This window comes from Cygnus atratus, chromosome 6, assembly GCF_013377495.2.
Source record: "Cygnus atratus isolate AKBS03 ecotype Queensland, Australia chromosome 6, CAtr_DNAZoo_HiC_assembly, whole genome shotgun sequence".
NCBI classification, from domain to species: Eukaryota; Metazoa; Chordata; class Aves; order Anseriformes; family Anatidae; genus Cygnus; species Cygnus atratus.
Window position 1 is genome coordinate 8674270 of NC_066367.1, and position 22050 is coordinate 8696319.

The 22050-nt window shown below is 39.0% G+C and overlaps 1 protein-coding gene and 1 non-coding gene across 2 annotated transcripts in view; one reads left to right on the forward strand and one right to left on the reverse strand.

Annotated features, from left to right (window-relative positions):
• Positions 1–735: 735 nt before the first annotated feature.
• The window catches only part of BARD1 (BRCA1 associated RING domain 1), a 46280-nt gene continuing 24965 nt past the window's right edge, over positions 736–22050 (reverse strand). Inside the window, exons 7-11 of the mRNA XM_035536819.2 lie at positions 16108–16216; positions 14508–14643; positions 13462–13554; positions 2909–3006; positions 736–2226 (exon numbers count right to left, since the gene is read on the reverse strand). Of these exons, the coding sequence (XP_035392712.1) occupies positions 1897–2226; positions 2909–3006; positions 13462–13554; positions 14508–14643; positions 16108–16216 (766 nt within the window). The 3' untranslated portion in view covers positions 736–1896. The remainder of the gene's footprint in view (positions 2227–2908; positions 3007–13461; positions 13555–14507; positions 14644–16107; positions 16217–22050) is intronic.
• TRNAL-CAG (transfer RNA leucine (anticodon CAG)) lies at positions 13108–13190 on the forward strand. Its single transcript has one exon. It is a non-coding gene; the product is annotated as a tRNA-Leu (tRNA).

Sequence of the window (22050 nt, forward strand, 5' to 3'; positions counted from 1 at the left end):
AGCTTCTTCTCAGCTTCCAGGGAACAATAGCTCAAAATTTGTAAATCTGCTCTGCCTTTAGGTAGGATCATAGAAAGGGATGCCTGATGGGCCAAAACTCCTTCCTGGCAGAGAGCAAAAAAGCTCCATGTTTACGAACTTTGCAGAGACTCACTGCTACTTTTGCAAAGAATACCCCATTAGGTATATTGATGTGCTATGAAGCATCAAGTTAAAATGTGCTACAATTGTTAAAATAAATGACCAAGTCCACACGGTATTGACTCAGTGCCTTATTTGCTTCCAGTGTTTATGTGCGCAAAAACCCCAAACACATTCATCCTACCTGTTACTCCATTTATTAATGAGCCTTACATTTCTGCTTGCTCACCCAGACCCGCAAGTACTCGAGAACTGCATTTAGTGAAGAGCAATGATTCAGTCTAGCATAAGTGATAGATCAAGACACTCCAGCTACTGGGTTCTAGTAGCTGCTATTGAAAAGTACACCTATTATCTGTGAAGTGTCTATTTCTAACGGTTCTACAGAGGACATTTAAATTGGGCATGGGATCTCCAAGCATGATGGTTACACAAAACTCTTACGCTACAGAGCTACTCATGCAGATGGGATATGCCATCTTAACAGCTTATCAGGTGCACAGAGAAGTACTTCCATTCCCATTTACCTGTTGAGATACAGACACACTATGTACTTATTCTGCAGCTCAGCTCATGCAATAAGACACTCTGAAGTGACTGACACGGTAAGTTTTATTACAAGCAATAAAAACCCAAACCTCATTTTATCCCACAACCATCATTTCCATTGTATATCATGGTAAGACACAATCTTTAAGTTATGAATTCACAAACTAAAGGAACACACGGGATGTAAGGCATTACGTGACATAAGAGCACAGAGTGAGACAGCAAGATCAACAACAACTTATGATCAATTTGAGGAAAGAATTAAAAACTGTAACAAATACACAAGAATCAGGTACTGCTCCAATGCAGCCAAGTTTAAGTACAATTGTGCAAAGCAAGGCATAATTGTTTCGTGATCATTAATTTTTTCATGTAACCATGATAGCAATCTATACTTACAGGAATATTTTTGTTTATAATTTACTAAGCGTTCTGACTCTTAAAATCCTCCAGAAAATAGCGTTGAATTCAAATTACACATTTACAGGCACGAAGATAGATGGAAGCAAATAAAGCATTACTCTTGCTACAAATAAAGAATTTTAGATTAAAATGTTTAAAGATGCATTTTCAAAAATGTTTCTGTTCAAACGAATTCAGGCCATTAGTTCTACTTGAATTTCCACAAGGCTTACCCTATGCCAAGAATTTCCTACAACATTCAGTTGTAATAAGTTATGACACTTGATGTTCCCTATTTGAGAGAAGAGGTGTCTATACAGGCAAATGACTATGTTCAAATGAAAAAGAAGCTTTTAAAATACACATTCTGGCCTGGCTGGGAAATCTTGACACATACAGTAGTAGATCCTTGTCAAAGGATATTAAACACAAAAGAAATGGGGTTATGTTCTATCACCCATGAAGGTCTGATTTACGTCAAGAATGCAAAAGGTTTCATTTTCCAAAATCTTAGTTACAAAATATCATTGATTACTACACTGAAGTTAAATGCAAAAATAAAGCTTACTAAATAATCCAAGGCACATTTTTCAATGCAGCATCTTTACCTCCCTCCTCCATTGTAAGGTCATTTATTCCAGCACATCACAGTGAACGTAGCAACTCATTTACATGGTCAAAGCTCTCCTGTATTCCAAGTGCAAAACATAAATCATAGCTTCAGGCCAGTATTTATCAGAGTTTCCCAACTGCTCAAGAGTCAACACTTTTTTTTTTTAAATCTTACTCTTGAGACAGGGATGTTCACTTTACAGGCAACAGCTGAAATGACATTACACAGTCTATAATCCAGCTGGAGGGGGCCATCCAGACTTTGCCCTGACGAATTTTCTCTGGCTTGAATTTAGAAGACACATCATAGATGACATACTGAGTACAAAATCGCTGGTCAGAAGTCGATTCTGCATGGTATGCCACCGTGTTGATCATCTGCGTCACATCACTGTCTGGTTTTGGCTGCCTAACCAGAATTTGGCCTCCTGCTGCTTTGACCAACTCCACAAGATCACTCTTCTGGTGACTACTGAAAGATCCCAGAAAATAGAAGTAGCATCCATCAAACAACTTCGGCAGCTAAGGGAAGGAAAAAAAGAGAAAGTATAAACACAGGACCACCCAACTGAGCACACAGGAAAAAAGCAAAACTGAATGATCAGTGCCAACAAAAAGTACAACTGAAAACAATCAACAGTAGAAGCTACAACAGTAACTTAACACATAAAGTCCTCAGTATAAGTATACAATTGAGCAAAGTTTGCTTACACGGTGAATTCTTGCTTATGTTTGATTATTTTCCAGCACAACAGGGTCTTCAACCATGAGCTATGGCTATTCACAGCTACTATTACAAACACTTAATGAACTCCTCCAGGGTAATCCAGAAATTAAATATAAAGAGTTCCCATATAGAAACATGGTGCAATTCAAACATTTTTTTTCCTCTTTCAACTTTCAGATCATTTCAGCTATGTTCTAAAGCTGAGCAGAGAGGTCCAAAGCAGCATTACTTCCTGTCCCATGCAGCTTCTTCCATAAACTGTTCCCTCTGACAAGGTTATGGCAACATACCCACTAATCGAGAAAAATGACTGCTTTATGGATGTTCGCAGTTCTTTCAATCACCTTACACATCATCAAATTTCTGTACAAGGCCACATTAAAATTTTACATCTATTGCACCTGCCCATGTGGCAAAGGGCAAAAATGTGTGAACCAGAGGTCATTCAGACAATCTGTCTCAAGCAATAAAACCCACCAGCTGTTCTCTGTTGAGCCGGCTTCTTTGTGGGCCACCTTGGATTTCATACTTCTCTTCTTGTTCTCGGACTGTACTTTGCAGACAGGCTCGTACCCCTACAGAAACCACAATAAGGAAACCATTAGTTTTAACTCTCACCATTATTTTTAGACAGAGGTTCCATGTTTTAACAGAGGCTTGACATTTCATTTCAGGGACTAAAAATTTGCACTAAGATAAAAGGATTACTCGTAATGCAAAATGCTGCATCCATAATAGCATCCCATCCTGTACACGTTAGTGATTTCATTTTAAACTGGAAAAGAATTTACAATAGTGGTTGTAAAGATGTAGGTCGGATGGAGAGAAGCAGTATCACACTAAAATCAGTGCTGTAAACACAAGGAATTATTAGCGGTTCCTCTTAACCACTACTAAAGGTCAGCCACTTAATGTCAGATGTCAAATTGCTAATCATTTAGAAGCTTAAAGCCAGCATGTAGAACCAACTCCGCAGTTATGAAATGGAAGCAATTGCCTGATAAAGAGCAATTACAAAGCAAGTACAAAGCTGTTTCTTGAGCAGCTATGGCCTCAGATAAATCAGATGGGATCTCAAAGTCTTCAAGATCAGCAGAAACTGGAGATTTAGGCTGGGGTTTTAACAGTGGCATTCATTTTTGTTACCACTGCTGCCTAATGAGATTGTCTTTTAGAGTCACTGTGTTTTTACCTTGTTTTAAGGCTAGTTATTTTTTCCAATCCAGAATGTGCTGATGCTAATGTACTGCTAACATTAGTGGAACATACTACCTGACCTGACTTTGGAAAGAGGAATTTCTGTGGTCACCGATTCAAGGATGAAACATTTTGCCTGCAAATACAATGTATTCATTAATAAAAATTACCCGAGAAAGAAACTTTGCAAACCATTCCGTGAGGATTGCGGTGTTGTTAAGGTTGCAGCTTTTCTAGTCGTACCTCACTCTTCCCACAGTGTTTCTTGTTTAGGCAACTTATTTCTGCTGTGCAAATATGAGAACCACAATATCTAAAATAATACAACCAGCTGAACAAAAACATAAGTAAAACAGGGGTGTTGATCCTAGAAAGGAAGAAAGCCCAAGAGAAACATCACTGATAAAGGTACTTGAATACCTTGGCAATAAGTACCAATATTTAATCTTAACCTAGACAGATCTTGAACGCTAACCAGCAGTGATTTACCACCAGTTTATACAAGCTCACAAAATGTAATAGGAATTCATGCTTTAGTTACTAGAAGTCCTCCAATTTACTTAGATGAAAGAAAAGATAAACCTATATAGAAAACCACAACTGGCTGGACACTATGACTATACATATATATTTTCCTCCATGCACAAGTATAAGGTTAATCGTTTGTACTTTTTCCCCTTTGTTTCCTATTTTGTTCCTTTCTTCAAGGAACATTACTACGAACTCATTAGAAGAGGAAGCTAGTAATGTATTTTCTGGAGGAGTAACATATATATTATTGGCAAGAACAATGCATAGTGATAAACTGTTTTTGAAGTATTCCTAACTCAAGAAAAATCTGAAGACTATACCAATATTTTATTTGATCAGCACTACTCAACAGGATTTCCTCTCTCAATCTGCCTCAAACTCATAAAGCTATTCTTTCATTTCAAGAAAATGCAGATGTTAATGGGCATCACTCACAGTAAAGTAAAAAGTCATCTCAGCTAGACTTAAAGCAGAACTGTCCACTCATTAAGAACATGAGTTATTTCAATCTACCATCAAAAGCTCAATTTCAAGAATATTCACTACAGAGCTGAAGTTTTTATATGATGAGTACATCACAAATTGAGCATCCAGTGCCAGCATCTGTAAATGGAGCAAATTTGATATGGAAGTAATAAAAGGTTGAACGAATACAGAAGACTATGATGTTGTTTCGTACTGCTACTTTCCTTAAAAATAAAAACAAACCATGGAAGTGACTGTAACATTAGTGGAACATCTATTTTCACAGAAAACAGACCAAGTCTGTTTTGCATACATATGTCCATCCATTTCAAGCCAGTTTCTCCAAGTAATTTGTAGGCCCTAAAGTTCCTTGTTACTTGTAACGAAAATCTGCCAAGACAGCAAGACTCAACTAGATATGTTGTCCTTCACTGTATCCATAAGAATCACAAATATTTGTTTCCTTGAAAAACTAGAAATATGCAAACACACCACTTGTCTAGCCAATATTTGCATCATCAGTGTCCTCATTAACTTTTCTTAGCAGGCTAGAATAAGAAGAGATCTGTGTCTGAACAGATTGGTGGCACAGAAGTTATGTATTCCAGACAGAGTAAAAAACCCTGAACATACATTCCTAGCGCCTAGGTGTATTGCCTTTTTTTTTTTTTTTTTTTTTTTTTTTTTTTTTTTTTTAGAAAAAACACATTAGTGTGTTAAGAGGCAACACTATTAGGCCTACACTCCTTTGTGGAACAACAAACTCTCCGTATGTTTCCTACTGATAGAAAAACAGTGCATTTTTGACTCCAGAACATATTTTTTCCTGCAAGATGTAGAAGCAGAACTTGCTCTGACTCATGGGTCTTGCCACACTTGACAAATAAGAACAAATGCTTTTTTGTGAAGCATTGTGCTCAGGGACATTTCAAGAAGTTATCTAATACTTTGCCTGCGTGCAGGTAGCAAAGAGGCTTTGCAAAATCCTCAAGCTCAGGAGATGTGATGCTTCAGGTTTCAACATACAATCTTCTTATTGTCAACAGCACTGTTAATCTGTAGTAAGAATATCGTTTGGACAGACACAAATCCACACAAGATAACAGTGGAAGGAGAGCATTAAGAATAAGAAAACAAGACAAATTGCATGTTGTATCAGAACTATGGTCAGGGTATACATCCAGAAAATTGATATAGTTATCATCTGATGCTAGAGAAAGGTGGTTACAACCCTAAGGTGAGCAATTAAGGAACATCTGTCCATGGGGAAAGGTTTCCTAACAAGAAGTAGGAAGTAAAAATAATTAAGTAGTAGAGACCACTACGTCCTTTAACTGCAGACTTTGTTCAGACTGACTTGATCCTACTTTGGTCATCTCCCTTCAGCAACCCCTGAATACTAGAAAGAGATTTTGTATTCAAGTGTTCAATGATTCACATACCATAATATTTAAAGAAAAGAAATCAGCAAAAAAGTGAAATATCCATCTGTCTCGTATTTGAGACAAAAAGACAGTGCTAAAGTTGTGTTTCTATCTTCACAATGTGTTTCATTGCACATTTGTCTATATTCTTATATACCCCTTCTCCATTTGTTTCATTTTTCTCCCTCCGCGCACAAAACTTAGTGTCAAGTCACTTTTTTCTAGCTTACTACTTTTGCACTACCATTTGCAGATGCAGTGACTCCAAGTGGATCTCAGTGAGGTTCTCAAAGACAGCATCGTTACCTTCAGGTGTGGTATGGTGTCTGTTGGAAGCAGCAGGCATGTGCAAGCTCTATCTTTCTTCTAAGGTGTGGTATGACCACCACAAGACAACCTTGTGCTGGAAAGCCTCAATTTCACAGTTAAGAGTATGAATACAAATAGATTAGAGCACATTGTAGGCCTTTTAATTGTTTAATTTTTTTTTTTTTAATACAGCTAGGGACTTTATCTTCTATGACAACTTCTAAGCTGAGTTGACTCAATAAAGCCCAGGTCTTTTTCCTAAGTAGATCTTATTAATTTTAAAGCTGCTAATGCGTATGAGTGGCTGGATAACATGACAGTTTCCTTTTAATAGTCTCTCCATCAGGGTGAATGTCATCCTGATTAAGAGGACACATAAAAGGAAATAAAACGCCATACTGTACTCAAAGGCATAACACTACTGCTTTTACAGGGACATTTCCAGAAGCTCTGTTGACCTCAGAGTACTCCTATTTAAGTTATAGGCACAACACCCTTTGACTTCAAACAGTAGTCATGTTAAATTGATTCCCAGAACACCTGAAGTTACAGATTCATTTGTCTCGGCACTGTATTAGAGAACCACCAGTGAGAATTTGATGCTAAGACACTGGAAGCTAAGTCAAAGGAATAAACTGAAAAAGAATTGCTATTATCCTAATTAGAAAAGCAATTAGGACACCATCAATATGCCACCTCCCTTCTAAAATTGACATGGATATCTTATTTACTTATGTAAAATAATCAGAACAGGATTCTAAGTCTTGGAAGGACAAGAACTTCCTTAAAGAAGCTTTCTAAAAACAGAGGGGAAAGAAAGCTTACTTTTGAGATGACATCCACAATTTTAGGAGGGGCTAGAGACCAGAGTTGCATTATTTTCTTTCCCAAATTCACAGTCTGGGCATTCTTTCCAGGCAAACCTGGCTAAGAATCCAGTTTGTTACAAGAAAGAATGAGATCACTTTTTTAGTCAGAATCTCAACAATTCTGTTTATTCCTTGATACTACTGCCAATAAGAGCTCTGAACTCACCAGGTTTGAGAGTGATGGAGTTTATTCATTTAGCATGTTCTCTTCCCTAAAGAGAAGAGGGTGATTACTGAAACTGTGCTTTAATGGCCCTCTAGTTTAATCACAGTAGTTGGATCAGTTCTGAGCTACCGAAACAAGTGGCTTTCTTCCATTTCATGTGGATCAGAGCTGGTTTGTGACACCCATCTCAAGTGTGCAAGCACTCACTGATAAAGCTTGCTGCCTGCCTGACAGAAGATGATGCTGGGAGGCAAGGTCACATATGCAGAAGGGTCACGTAAGGTTCTTTGCTAGAAATATGGAATGTTTGAAGTTAAGAGCCTCTTAAGTAGCTAATTTCACACTTGCAACTTGTAGATACAAATAAGATCAGTTGCACCAAAGTCTAGCAAAAAGAGCCTGCATTAAAGGTCTCTAGAAAATATTGAAAAAAGAAGGTTTTAGTTTAATACCACTGCATTTTAGCTTGATGCCACCACATTTAGCAAGAATACTGCTGCCTTTTTTTCCCCCCTCATTAGCAAGAACAGTAAAGCATCACTACTTATACTGATCCTTATTACTTCACTGAACATGTGCCCCAACCTCCTCACCTTCCAGTATGTAAGGATCAAGCAGGTTAAAAGGGAGTCCACTCTAATGGCGTCATTAATTGACCTTTGATATGACTGTAGCTACTAGTACTGGAAATAAAGAAAACATTATTTGCAAAATTTAAGATCAGAGCCCTATAATCCTTGTTCATGCAAGTCTTACAGGTTTATAATGAAACTAACTGCAACAGCAAGAACAATTTAAACAGGGTGAAGTACAAGACAAACTGGATGCCAAGAACATGTTATAATCACCCACAGATGCCCACGGGTAGCTCTCAGTAACTCAATTAGCCTCAGTGGAGTTTTGCTGGATTTGCATTAATAAAGCAAAGAGCAGGGGTTAGCCACAAAAATCTTTCAGAACACCTAAAAGCAATTTAGAAAGATGTGAGAGCAACAAAGATAAAATACTACACATCCAAGATCTGGTAGAAACCGCAACTGAAATTTTCTCAGCTCACTCTGCACTGGGTTTTAAGACTTGTATGCAGATTGAGTAAAGCTTCATGAGATTATTTTACTAGGAAAGGAAGAAAACTGGACTGAGACAAAGTCTTAGAGGAATTTCGCACAGCTATCTTCAATTTGCTTTCCTCAAGAACATTACTGCTCTCTGCCAAAGCATGGGAAAGAATTTTTGTATCTTCTCTTATCAACCTATAAAGTAACTTTAGAACTGCAGATTTTCAGAAGCAGGGTAGAGATTTCACTTTGTGAAACAGTCCATTTTTCCTAAAGATGGAAATGCCACAAGATGCTGCAGAGACTAAGATAAACTTCCTTAAGAACAGGAGTTAACAAGTTAATCCAGATGATATTTATTAAAGATGATGGAGCAGATGCTTAGCAAGTCCTTAAACATTGATTCCCAGAAGCCAGGAGCACGTAATATATAAATCATCTCTTCATTTGGAAAACAAAAACCCCACAAATGTCCCATCTTCTTTAAGAAACCACCATTTCCCACAGCTGTTTTCTAGACTGAACAAAGTTAAATGGAGGTAGCTGAAGTGCAGAGGTTAGGTTAAGTTTCGTTGGCAGTGCTCATCCTCACTCTGCATCTTGTCACATGCTTTTAAATCAATAAGCTAACACTCCCCCAATTCCTTTCCTCACAAGGGGCCTCCTTGATATAAGGTTTTCTTCAAAAGTGAATTAGAATGAAAGGACTCGCTAATTAAGAACTGAACTTCTGGATGACACAGAACAGAACTGAGGGGGCACTGGAAACAGATTCTTTTTTCTCTAGACCTTATTTCAAACTAGTCTACACCCCAGCCATGCAGACAAAGGCAAACACTGCATTCCAGACATTCGCAACCCCATTTTCTCCTCTGGGAATCCCAGCAGCTGCACAGTCCAAATTTGTGCAGACTTTGACACAAAACTGCTTCCCTACCTGCCAAGAGGTGCCATCCACTGTAGGAGTGTAGAAGTTTACACCCTACTGACATGAAACATCCCTTGCTGCTGCACACCCAACACAAGAACACACATATGCACATTAGATCTTTCTACACCTGCAGCTGAAATGAGTCTCCAACTACAGAACGAGCAGGAAACTCCAGGGGTCAAAAATTTTAGGTTGCTTTAAGGAGAAAGAGCTTTGTCTTAGATAACATCTTTATCTAAAAGATATTTACGTGTGGAAAAAAGACAGCTGAGCCTAAGAGCTCAAACAGGCTTTGCACTTCCCTTGTCTAACAGCATAAACAAGGATGCTCCAAGAAATTCAGGAAGATGCTTTTGCTTGAAATGTCAGTCATGCAGTCCCCTGGCTCCTCCAGCCAACTCCCAGTTGTTCCAAGCCCTTACAGGAAACACAGGATTTTTTGCATTCTTGTAAGTGATCAGAGCTGAATCATTGATGCTGTTCCAGGTAAGTAAAACAGATGAAGGAGTCAGCAGATATTTTGAATTCTCAAAGAATTTGCTGCAAAGACTGACACAAGTTTGTTCCAGTGAGTGTTATTACCGAGACAGTTTTTCATTCCCTGCTTTAACAGATAACAATCAGAGCTTAAGAAAAATAGAACAGCTGAAAAGCTATTAAAGATTTCTGCTGGTTTAATTACCTTGTTCTATGATCTACAAAAAGCACAGGGGAAATAAAATAATACTTGAATCTTTGTCTCAGGCTACTTGCAGAGGGATAATGATATGCTACTTCGTGCCCTATTACAGTCCCAGAAATAATGAGGGCAATAAAATAATGAAACCAATGAAAAATATGGCCAAGGGCAAGGAGCACAGTGACAACAGTGTCTGAATTGAATTCTGTGCTGTTCTGAAAGCGGATATATTGCTGACAGTGTATTATGTATGGAAAATATCGAACTGCGACTGGTAAGGAGGAATTTTTCTTCTAAAATTGCATAGCAATGGCATCCTTTCATCTTAAAACTTCCACCTGAAGACAAAAGGGAAGCCTCAAACTCAAGATATATGTATTTTAAATCCTGCCTCTCTAATTCTTAGAGGCCTTATGCTTTGCTCAAACTCTGGTGGAAAATTCTGTATTATTTCCCAGTGATGCTAGAGGACGTTCTATATGTGTATAGACGTGTAAACAGAAGCACCATACAATTACACAGACAGATTCAAGCAAATGAAGACTGCTTTTTGCTATAATGAAAGAGTTAACATAAGAAATATACTTTTTTTTTTTTTTTGCGAGCATGCAATGTTTTTTAAAAAGTGGAATAATAATGTGCAGGCTATAAACCTAACTTTAGAAATAACAGTTAAACAGCTTACCTTCTGGTAAAAAAACCTCACTCGCTGTCATGATAGTCAGCATTTCATTAAGGGCTACACTGAACTTTGTTTTTCAAATAATTCAATGTCATTTTTGAACACAAATTTAGAATTTACTTTAAGTGTGCAGTTTGGAACACTGAAATATAAGCAACACCTCCAATTTATTTGCAGTGGCTATGAAAGAAGTAAGCCAGAGTACACATACACTTTTGGAAGTTTATTTGCATCACTTGTAAGGAGAGTTATCCAAACAGAAGTCAAAAAGCCATGATAAATAAAGAGAGAAAGTTATGAAGAAGAAAAGCAAAGACCTCCTTTCCTTAGACAAATGTTCCATCAGCAGGAGTCCCATTATTTGTTATAACAATCTTTAACTTGTAATGACTCTGAAGAAGACTAATAACAGACTGGTGGGAACAGATGGAGTAGTGCTGTTAATTATAGGCACTTAGCTGCATCAGACCCCATGAGTTATTACTAACACTTCCCACTAGGGAGGAGAATCACTTGCTTTTAAGTAGTATGTTGCTTACTAAGCTGGGAGCATTAGCAGTCGGGATTGTACTAATCAGTACTCTAACGCCACAAAATGAAATTCAGCTGCAAACAAAAAATATGAAAATATTCCCTGAATAACCCCCACTCTAAACTATTTTTTTTAATCACACTTCTAAAAATAAAGTTCTTCCACAAAGATTTAAACTCAGGTCTCACTAATTTAATCTCCCTACTACCGAGCTGAAGAAAGCTACATACCTTTACCAGCAACATTAGTTTTCCAAGCAACTGACTAGCAAGAAGATAAACTGAAGTAAAGGAAAACAACCCTGATGCATACGGTGAAGGTATGCAGACCTCCCTAACCAAGTGAAGCCAACAACCTATCAAAGTGATTCACCACACAAAAGTTTTTCAGTCTTAAACAGGATATTGTTCCAGATCACCTGAACACACCCTTTCCAGTTACCCAACCCAAAAATCGCCTCTAGGCCTTTGAGTTTCCTGCTGCATTCCCACCTCCAAGCAGGAAACTATCACCCTTTTGCTATCAGCAAAGCATCTGGAGGCTATTAAACCCATCTGCTTAAGCATAAACAGTATTTCTCCGTGTTAGATATTCAAGAAGTTACTGCTATTTGCAAAAGTCACAGTAAAAAAACAACACTGTTTTCCTTTTGCGAGTACTTAAGGCTACAAACAGGAGCTACTGTGGGCATTGCAGAAAACATCTGAGAGTACACAGATTCAGCAGACCCTTTAAAAATCATGGAAGAAATATATCAGGAAGCCAAATGAACACTGTAAAAAGTGTCCAATGTCAGAGTCTGATGATGTGCGTTATTTGAAAGGCTACTCTGCACCTTTTGAAGCATTAAGCAGTGCTTTCGAAAACATTAGTGAATGTGGAAAATTCAGACCGTTAAAGAATCCTCACACTCTGTTTAGTCACACAGTAAAAAACTGGAATGAAATTTGTCTATGAGTTTTCCATGGATAATTAACTCATTTGTAGTGTGCTTATTAGCTAAAAGGACTTAGCCACGAAGGTCAAGGGGAAGAAGATGGCTTTTACAACTCCACTGAAAGCAGACACTAACAACTACATTAGAAATTATAAAAACCAGAACTCAAGGTCTAACTCCACAGCACAGCCATATAGCAAAGCACACGCTCTATAAAAACTAATGATGGATTACATGACAGACAACACAAAGACAACTACTTGCATGCTAAGGGGATAGTATGCAAAACATCTTTCCTTGGAGGTTACTGTCGTAGTGGAAGAGCATTCGTCTGCATAGCTCGTATGTACAGAAACAAAAAAAAAGTGATGTGATTTGTGTGTGCTGTTAGATGAATGAGCAAGACACCTATACCTCGTAGTTCCTACCTGCAGTTGCATGGAGCCTGGTAATTTTTTCAACCAACGTAGAAAGTACAAAGAGGGGCTGAAATCAGCTGACTGCATACCTTTGGTTATAAATTCTAACTCTCAAAAGATCTCAGCTTCTATATAAATAGGCAAAATCTTACCTTCCTACAGGCTTTGATCATATATTTGAAGCAAGCAAAAATTTCCTATCAATTTCAATGGAAGCTGCTCATAAGAAATACAGGAATTAGATAGATTCCTTCCCTCCTCTTTCAGGGTATTTCTCCAGGATCTTCAAAATCACTCTTAAGGTAGCACTGAACAAGTTCATTCCCCACTGCTGCTTTGACCAACTCAGTATATACTGTACTGCAATGCACACACTTACCAAGGAAGGAGTAATTGAATTTAACAAAAATCTCCTCATTCAGGACCTTAAAACCCTAAAACCTCACATTTTTTATTAGGCTAGCATGGATGAGCACTGTCAGGATGGCCGAGCGGTCTAAGGCGCTGCGTTCAGGTCGCAGTCTCCTCTGGAGGCGTGGGTTCGAATCCCACTTCTGACAAGGAACTGTTCTTTTCAAAACCCACTGGGACACAGGCCTGGGCAAGCTGCTTGCAGGGGTCCCTCCCTGCTCGAGCAGGGCGTTGGACCAGATGACCTCTAGGGGTCCCTTCCAACCTCAACCATCCCGTGAATCTGTTATGTGTCAGCATAATGTTATCTCTGTGTGGAATTCAGTGCTATTAAGGAAGCTGTTGAAAAAGAATTTTATTTACAAGTCCATCCACCATTCCTTTTTTTAAAAGAAGGAATTCCATATACTTAATACTTACATTCAAACTTGAGGACCCAACATCCAGTCAGAACAGCCATCAAACATTTGACGGTGCTTGGCATTGGAACGTCGGGGATAACAAGATGAGTTACTAGGAAAAAGATTACATCAGGAGAAATAAAAGCACATAAAAATCAGAACCATGCCTGAAAAGCAATTAATTACTATTTAAGAATACGCTAGAATTTATTTGTACTGGGAAGAATGGTTTTGATTTTTGAGACTAAGCTACAATACGTAGAAGTGCTATTAGAGATTTTGTGGGTTTCAACATGTTCTTGCTGTGCAAAAGGGAAGTCACATTTTTACGGCTCTAAGCTAACACTTAAATCTTCAAAGGAGACTCAGGTTTATGGGGTATTTTCATCAATCCTTTTAAAATTATCTGACTGACAAGGATCTTACTGTGGTATCTCACTGCTTTAACACAAAGCTAACAGAACTCAACGCAACTCTGGAGCAGTATTCAGGGTGTGAAGGGATGCAGGGGAAAAATTACCTTAGCATTTCCTTCACAAACAGAAGCATTGCTCCAAAGAAAACTTAATAGGAAGGATTAATACCCCAAAAAAGAAAAAATTGAACCCAGTAATTCAGCTCCATCATCTTAATAAAGAACACCAAAATCTGAAGGAAGGTAGCACATAAGCAGAAAGTTGTCAACTGTCAGTGATACACTGTCAAAAGGCATCATTTACATAAGGCTTCTAGCAGATAAAAAGCTTTCACGATGTCTCGTATGAGCAGAGAACTTAAAGTTGCTAAAACGTGTAAAGAGAAGAGGTCTCTGAGCAAGACTTAAGGATTTTAAATAACAGGCAGTATCTTGTCAGACTGTGGCTCCCCAAGAAGTCTCCTGCCCCAGGAACCACAAATGCTTAACGTGTTTATATGGAACACACCACACCATTATTCGACTATTGCTGTAACTGCAGTTATTTAATAATGATAAAAAGAATTGTTGCAGCCAGTATCCATGCATGAAGTGCAGAACTGTAATCATTTATCACATTTGGACAGAGACATTTCAGCATAACTACGTACCTGTGCTGTTAAACTCGGTACACCTTCGAGCCTTCAGGACTGTCACTAGCTTGTTCAGCAGTTTCTGCTGCTCTGAACTAAGACTGCTCCCCAGTATGCCAAGAGGTCCATCTCTTGGCTGGCTAGGGCTCTGTGACTGCATGAAGAGAGAATCCTACATAAGCTGAGAGTTTGGGAACAAACAAAGTAACTAACTTGCTTGGCAGCTTTATAAGAGTAAGCATTTTGAAAAACAATTCATGGCAAGCTTAGTGGACAGGGTCCATAATTAAATTTCTATAAAAAAAACGGTTCCAGAGAAAAAAGCTTGACATTAGAGGTGCTTTATTTAGTTTATAGAAGTTACCAAAACCAGCTTGTGCATCAGCCTTTTTTGTTGTTTTTGTTTTTTAAAAAGACTGCTGTGTGCACATTTAGCTGGTTGAACATTATGTAAACAGCCCTGCTGACTGCAGTGTTGGAGGAGGAGAAAAATTTCCCAATAAAGTAGTAAAATCTCCTTCTTGTAGCAAAGTGTGAGTTACCTGTAAAATTAACATCTGCATTTTCTTTTACTGAGAAGTCCCTAATACGTTGCTCTGGAAATAATGAATGTTTAATTTGGATTAATTCAAAGCAACAGATGATGACTGATTAAGTTTTATGCTGATAAGGGTGTGATACTTCAGCTCCTGGGTCTCGATATATACTCCCAGATCCCACAGCATATACCTTTGAGACCCAGGTACCCTAAAGCCTCAGGTTTTGGATCAAGTCCTCCATATGAGCTGGTGGTAACTTTCCACTGGGCACACACTCATCCAAAAGCCAATGGAAAATCTGTTTAGCTTGTGACAGTAGAGCTGTGTTATCTTACATTTGCTACAGCTTAGATCAACAGTCATACTTTTGTTGATTGAGCTGCAACAGTTTTCTTTTGGCCAACAGACATTTTACTACCTCAATGGGGTGGGATCATAGCAGGCTGTACACCCTGAAATAGATTAGGACTGCTTGTGTCAGCCAGCTCAGTTTAATCAGCTTTCATTAAGGAGCACAAAGCATTTCATAATGGTAAGTCTGGACAACTTGATTTTGGTCACAAATCCACAGAAGTCTTTGGCAAAATTAAAAAAGAAAAGAAAAACAAAAATGATACCCCCAAAGCTGTTTTCAGCTATTGAGCTGATATCTTCATTGCTGGACAAGTGACAATATTGGAACGATGCAAGAAAAGCACCTGGAGCAAGGACTACCACTGCTTTCAGGCAGTTTGGCAAATAGAGCAAATTTAAATATGCAGAAAAACACCAACAACAGCAAAGTTCAATCAACAATAGTTCAGGAGTAACAGTATTTATTCTTCTACAATGAATCCCCACAGCAAGAAATATCTTTCATTTTCCCAGATAAAGCTACTATAATGCCAAATACCATAGCTTGTAAGTATCCTGCATGCAGCCTAGAAATACTACCCAAGGTCCCCAACCTATTTTAAATCCCCCTGTAAAGGCAAGGACTTAAATAATCTACCCAGGACCAAGCCTTCATCACTTACAGCATAAACTTATGCTTTTTTTTTTTTTTTAAAGTAAAAAACCCCACCATGCCAAACACTTACCTCAGAGGGCTGGCTAAGTGAAAATGATTCATTCTTCACTGGTAACATTAGCACAGACTTCATCTTTTCACTGTCTGCATAGTCCACAGGCCGCAGACCAAATATATTACTAGCAAAACAAGCACAGATGGGTTTAAGTAAATAAAATGTGACTTGATTCTTAACTAACTGGGCACATTAGCTGGGTAGCTTCCCCACCACCACTTTCTTATTAATATGTAATTTCAGCTAAAAAAACACAAAGCTTCAAATAAGAATTACATCCAAGACAGATGGATACTGAATTACAAGCTGCTGCATTCAGCTGAGGAATAAGGGACGTTCAGAGCACTATGTTAAATAAACCACAGTCCTTGTTACACTCTTTGGAGATGCATTGTTATCATCCACGAGACCCAGAAATTTCAGCTTTAATCTTCTCATTGGCATCACAGAATGAAGAAAATGCGTTTTTGGCTTACCCCTTTGCCATCAAAGAAATATCAGAAGATTCTTTCCTACTGTGCTAAACACTGGAGCTTGATGCAGTTACACTCTTATGGGAAAAGCTATCTGCATTCTTCTTGGGAGCTGGAACTCCCTCCTACTTCCAGAATTTGAGTAAGCACCTTATTTTCCTTAGCATGCTGGTCCACAGAACACATTACAGCCAATTCATTCAAATTTGACTTGGCTTGGTAATTTTGTTGAAAACTATCCATCCTGTGTGGCATCTCGGTTATTAGATATGCTTCAAGACCCCTCTCCTCCCACATTCTTTCACCATCACTCAGACAGCCATGATTTGCTATAAACACAACACCGAGCACAGGCATGGCTTCCATCTCCTCCTCACACGACGCTGCAGCTGCAGGACAGCAGCAAGCAGAGGAAAGCTTGAAACTGGTGTAACTGTTGTTAACAAACAATCCTCTGACAGCACTTCTGGGAGATATTCTGCTTGCTTTGCCCTTTGCAGGAATAATGCCTATTCCAGCTGATCCTCTTCTCCCCACCTCATGTAGCTCTGGCTCTTAAAAGGCACAAGAAGAGCTCATTATGAAGGGGAAGCTTGTCACAAGAACAAAGCCCTGGCTCGGTACCTGAAACCTGGCAAGCTTCATCATCAAACAATGAAACATTTAAAGAGGTCAGAAAACTGCTGCATCTTTGAAGTGCTGTCTCTTAGCGAGCCATGTGTTCCTGTGCAGAGTGAGAATCCAGGAGGATTTACAGGGAATTCCACATAAGGCCATAACCCAAGCCAGCCCCAACAGAAGCTCAGATCATTAAGTCTTCATCCTGACTCAGCAGGGGGGCTTTGGCCAGTGCACAGCTAAGACCTGTGTCTGACCTCAGCTTCTTTCTGTGCTCCTGACCGAGCACAGCTTGCGAACGGAAGCTCTTGGGAACACTACAATCCACAGAAATCCCACACAGAAGATCCTGGTATTTTACAATTTCTCCTTTCACATCATTGCCAAAGTTGAGCTCTCTGGTGTTAATAATGAGCAAAGAGCTAGCCTAATACAAATTCTGCAGACTAAAAGATAATTGGTTAAAGCTCAGCCCAGGCCTGGGAGTTGCCCATTAAATATTGTCATGCTGTTCCTGCTTTGCCACGTATCATCACGATAGCTTTTGCCTTTTCTTTAAATAAGGATCACATTCCACTCAAACTGCTGTAGGACAGCTCCTCTGAACAATGCTTCCAGAGGAACAACAGTGGCACGTACACCAAAGTCAACTTTAGGCTAGATGACTGACCTTTCACTGGGAAAAAAGTGGGAGGGAAAAGAAATCACGGCACGTTAGTTGGAGAGATTTGGGGCTGTCCCCCCCCGTAAAGTTACAGTAAGATCCTTAACCACTGAAAAAACACTTCATGAATGTTTACCTTTAGGCCAATGCAATTAAATATACATGTTTATATTCAACAAATATGTTTTGCCAATTAAGCTGCACAACCAGGAGCCCAAGCTACTCTCCCTCTATTCACTTAACTGTTTCTTCATCTCTCCCTTCCCATGTTTCAGAACATTTTAATCTCTTACCAGAGCATTGCAGAATGTTATCCTGTCAGTATGCAGCAAAGAACTACCGGCTAGTCATAGGATGTTAAGGTCACACGGTTAAAACAAACCATGACAGGCCTGTGAGATCAGATCTGAAAAAAAATGCACAACAGCCCAAGTGATGGGCTTAAGTGTTGTGAATATCTGTATTAAAGCAGCTTGCTGACCTTAAAGAAAGTGAAGAAAGAAGAGCTGAAGGGTGAGAAGTTCTTTTACAAAATAAAACTAAGATGAGGAACACATCCAGACAACAGATTTTGAGTATGGTATTGTTTTAGTCTATGCCTCCTGTTCAAAGAGGACAAAAAAATTGTTCTTTTTACTTCGGCACCCACTAACCACCCAAGAAGTGATCATAATCAGAAAGAAAACAAGTCTCTGTTCAGCTGGTACAATTATTGACGTAGTTACCTAAGGAACCCTTTTTAATGTGTTAGGAACATATGTTGGTTCTTAAACCTATGAGCAGGTTTGGCAAAAAAGATGTGCTCAAATCTGTCTTTATTCAGCAAAGCTGAAGAATGAGAAATCCTCCACCTTGCTCAGGATTAAAAAAAAAAAGGTTCCAATTTGTGAAATAAAAGTGAGTGGCAAACACATTAGGTCCATTCTGTCACGCAAACAGCATTTTTTTTCTAGAAATACCAGTAACTGCTTATCTCTTCCTAATATAGGTCTGGGTTTGTTAAGAATCGGTCCAGTCCATGTGGCCACTGAGCAGGACAAGTTCCACCCTCTGAGGGAAGAGGGACAACTGTTTCCATAAGACAGAAATAAACATCTCTGGTGCTTATGCCAGAATACAAGGTCTCCAAGGCATACTTCTTTCTACCAGAGTGTAAGTGGGCTTTCTGTAAGTTGATTTAAACATTCAAGGGTTGGATGTATCCTTCGATGCAAACATTCTCTTATTAGTCACTCATCAAGGTAGTGAATAGTCAGCAGAGGGCTCTTAGGGCTAGTACAAATTCCCATCAAAGAGTGGGATATCTGTGCTGAGAACAAAGAGGAGCCCAATGAAGAGCAACTCAATATCAGCTGCTGAGTATGACTTAGATGAGATGACAGGTGATATCTTAAGGACTGACAGATCAAAGAACTTTCTACAAGAAGCTTTAAAAATGGGATTCGGTTCATGGTGCAACACTGCTGAAGTCTTCGCTGGTAAGTCCACAGAGCTGAATTGCTGTAGTCAAAAAGAAATTTAAGTTACCTTCTAAATGTTTCAGGAAGCTTTCAGGAAACAAGTGACCAGAGAAAAAAAGATAAACAGGGAGACACCCCTCTCAGTTCCTTAGAAGCCCCAGACTCACACAGCTTCTGACACAAGCAAGCAATCACTATGTAATACTTCGTAATCACGAGTTTTTAGCTGCTACGCTTTGACACCAAATATTATTTGCTGTTCCACAGCTGAGCAAAGCCCAAGGTTTACCCCAGCCCCAGAGGGGAGCTCAGTACTGAAAGGAAGTCCTGGAGCCAGGTGCCAGCACAGCCCCAAAAACAACAATCCCCAGGGGGAAATCTGACCAATTTTGGTCTCTCATGTCGGCATTCACATCTGAGTGTGTAAGTTAGCAAAACTTTTTGATTCTGACAAAAGGAAAACTGAAGTCATGTAGCCAGAAAGACCATCTTACATACCCAAACAGGGCTAAGATTTCCAATTAACCTGCTCTCAGCAGGAGGCTCCAATCTTGCACGTAGCCAGTGAAGTCCCTGCACTGTATTGGCTAAGAAAAAGCAAAGTTGTGTGTCATGGGTCCAACGCCTCCTGGAATTACTCTCAGGTTTTAATAGCTTTTACTTCTCTGCCATTCATAATTGGGGACTGCAGTCTATCCCTAAGCACTCCCACAGGCTTATTGAGAATCAGATTCAACTATTCAAAGACAGCTAACATCTTAAAAAATAGGGCAACAACAATTTTTACTAATGCTAAACTTATTGTGCATGAAGAACTGGCAAGATAGCCCATCTGAGTGAAAGCATTTAGGAAGTACTGTGAAATTGCAAATGCACAGATCTAATTTTTCAAATCACTTGGCTTGCTGTGAAGCAAGGAAAAAAGACAGAAGTTGAGAGAGTGAGCACATGAAAAAAGCTATAAAAATATAAATTAGCTATATGTAGGAGATTAACTTACAAAAATTAACTAGACCAGCGGGACAATTAATAGGTCCACTGGTCCATATAATATTTTTCATTTGCAGTTCATGTCTTTCCCAGTCAGTGAAAACTTCAAATGGTAAATGAAGTGCCACAACCACTAAACCTTATAGATTTCCAAAAAGTTATTTTGCCAAGGAATACTGAAAACCGAGGATAGCTTTCTGGAAAGAAACATACCTCTCACCTGCTTTCTCTTTGTCCAAAAGATATGCAGCTGCTCCATATGATATAATTCCTTCTCACACTTTATACATTAACATGCAAGGGAGAGGAAGAGACTGGACTGACATACATTCAGAAAGAGATGCACTCGATGGGTCTGCAAACCTGGCGACCTAAATCTGAAGTAGCAAAGCCTCAGCTCTCCGATGGCTAGGCTTGTGCTACTATCTGTGTACTTCGTGAATTGAGGCTCACGGAAAAATGGCTGTGTTTGCTCCCAGACAAATCTTACATCCCTCTACAGCCCAGTAGATCTTACCTGCCTTGAGGCCTGCAGTTAAACATCATCCAACTTTACAATAATATTTTATCTTGCACAATCAAGCATCACAGTAAAATTCAAATCTACTGCTCTAAGCAGGCTATTTAACATAAGCTTTGCTTTTATTCCAATAGATTAACTCCCCAGCACACAGGGGACATTAAAACACAACTGAGTTATTTCTATGGTCAAAACAGCTGCAAGACATCAGCCACTTCTGGGGAGTTTGATGTTATATATCCCAAATAACATCTGAATACATTTATCATGCTCACAATTTACTCAGGTTAGCTAAAGAAAAAGAGTAACCACAGTGAAATACTCATATGTTCCTCCTCCCCCGCCCCCGCATGGTAATAAAGAATCACTATAATATGCTAGGATAAAGAGGGCCCTCTCCTGGGCTGAAAGTTAGTTTACTGAGCACCTGGAGAGCCCATGCAATGACCAAAATAAATTTCATAAAAAGAATTAATGCAAAGATTTAGTAGTTCAGCAAAATTTGTTTGGTATAGTCCTAGCTTACACACTGCATACCTTTAAAGTTAAGGCACTCCTTAATTACACTCCTAAGTAAAATAAATGTTTGAGAACTCCTGCATGTTTTGCTCATCACTGCTCAACTTCCACTTTAAAGATCCCAGAGTCAGAACACGGAGATTGTCAAATCCTATATTAAGTACAAAGAGGCCAGTTATTACTAATCATCCCCAAAAGACAACTATAATTGCATTATCTGTAGCGATCACCCTGTTCTCACCTCCTGTTTTTACAACTGTGGTCTTCAGGTCTCAGGGATCTAGGAAAACACTGAAGAAAAGCAAGCTTCTTGTCAGAGTTGTGACTTCATTATAAGGATTCCTGCATCCACTAGGAAATAAAAAAACTTCTACACTGAAGAGGTTTCAAATCCACTTACCTAGACAAATCCAACCACTGTTTAATTAGTGCTACAGCTTCCAGAGTCACTGCCAGAAAAAAAAACTGTAAGATTTGCAAAGTCATGGTCCTGGCAAGGATCAGAGCGCAATTTGTTGAAAACTAGCAGGGCTCTGTCGAAAAGGGAGGGAGCCATAAAACATTTTCAGAAGGCTCAGCCATGTTGTTCTTATTTATATTGTTTCTTGATAACATTTGGAAGAGGTCAGTAAAACCTTACTATTCAAGCCTGAACACTTCATTTGTAGATTCCTTCCTCTTTATGTCTCTTATGCTCTCTGTAAAACGGAAAAA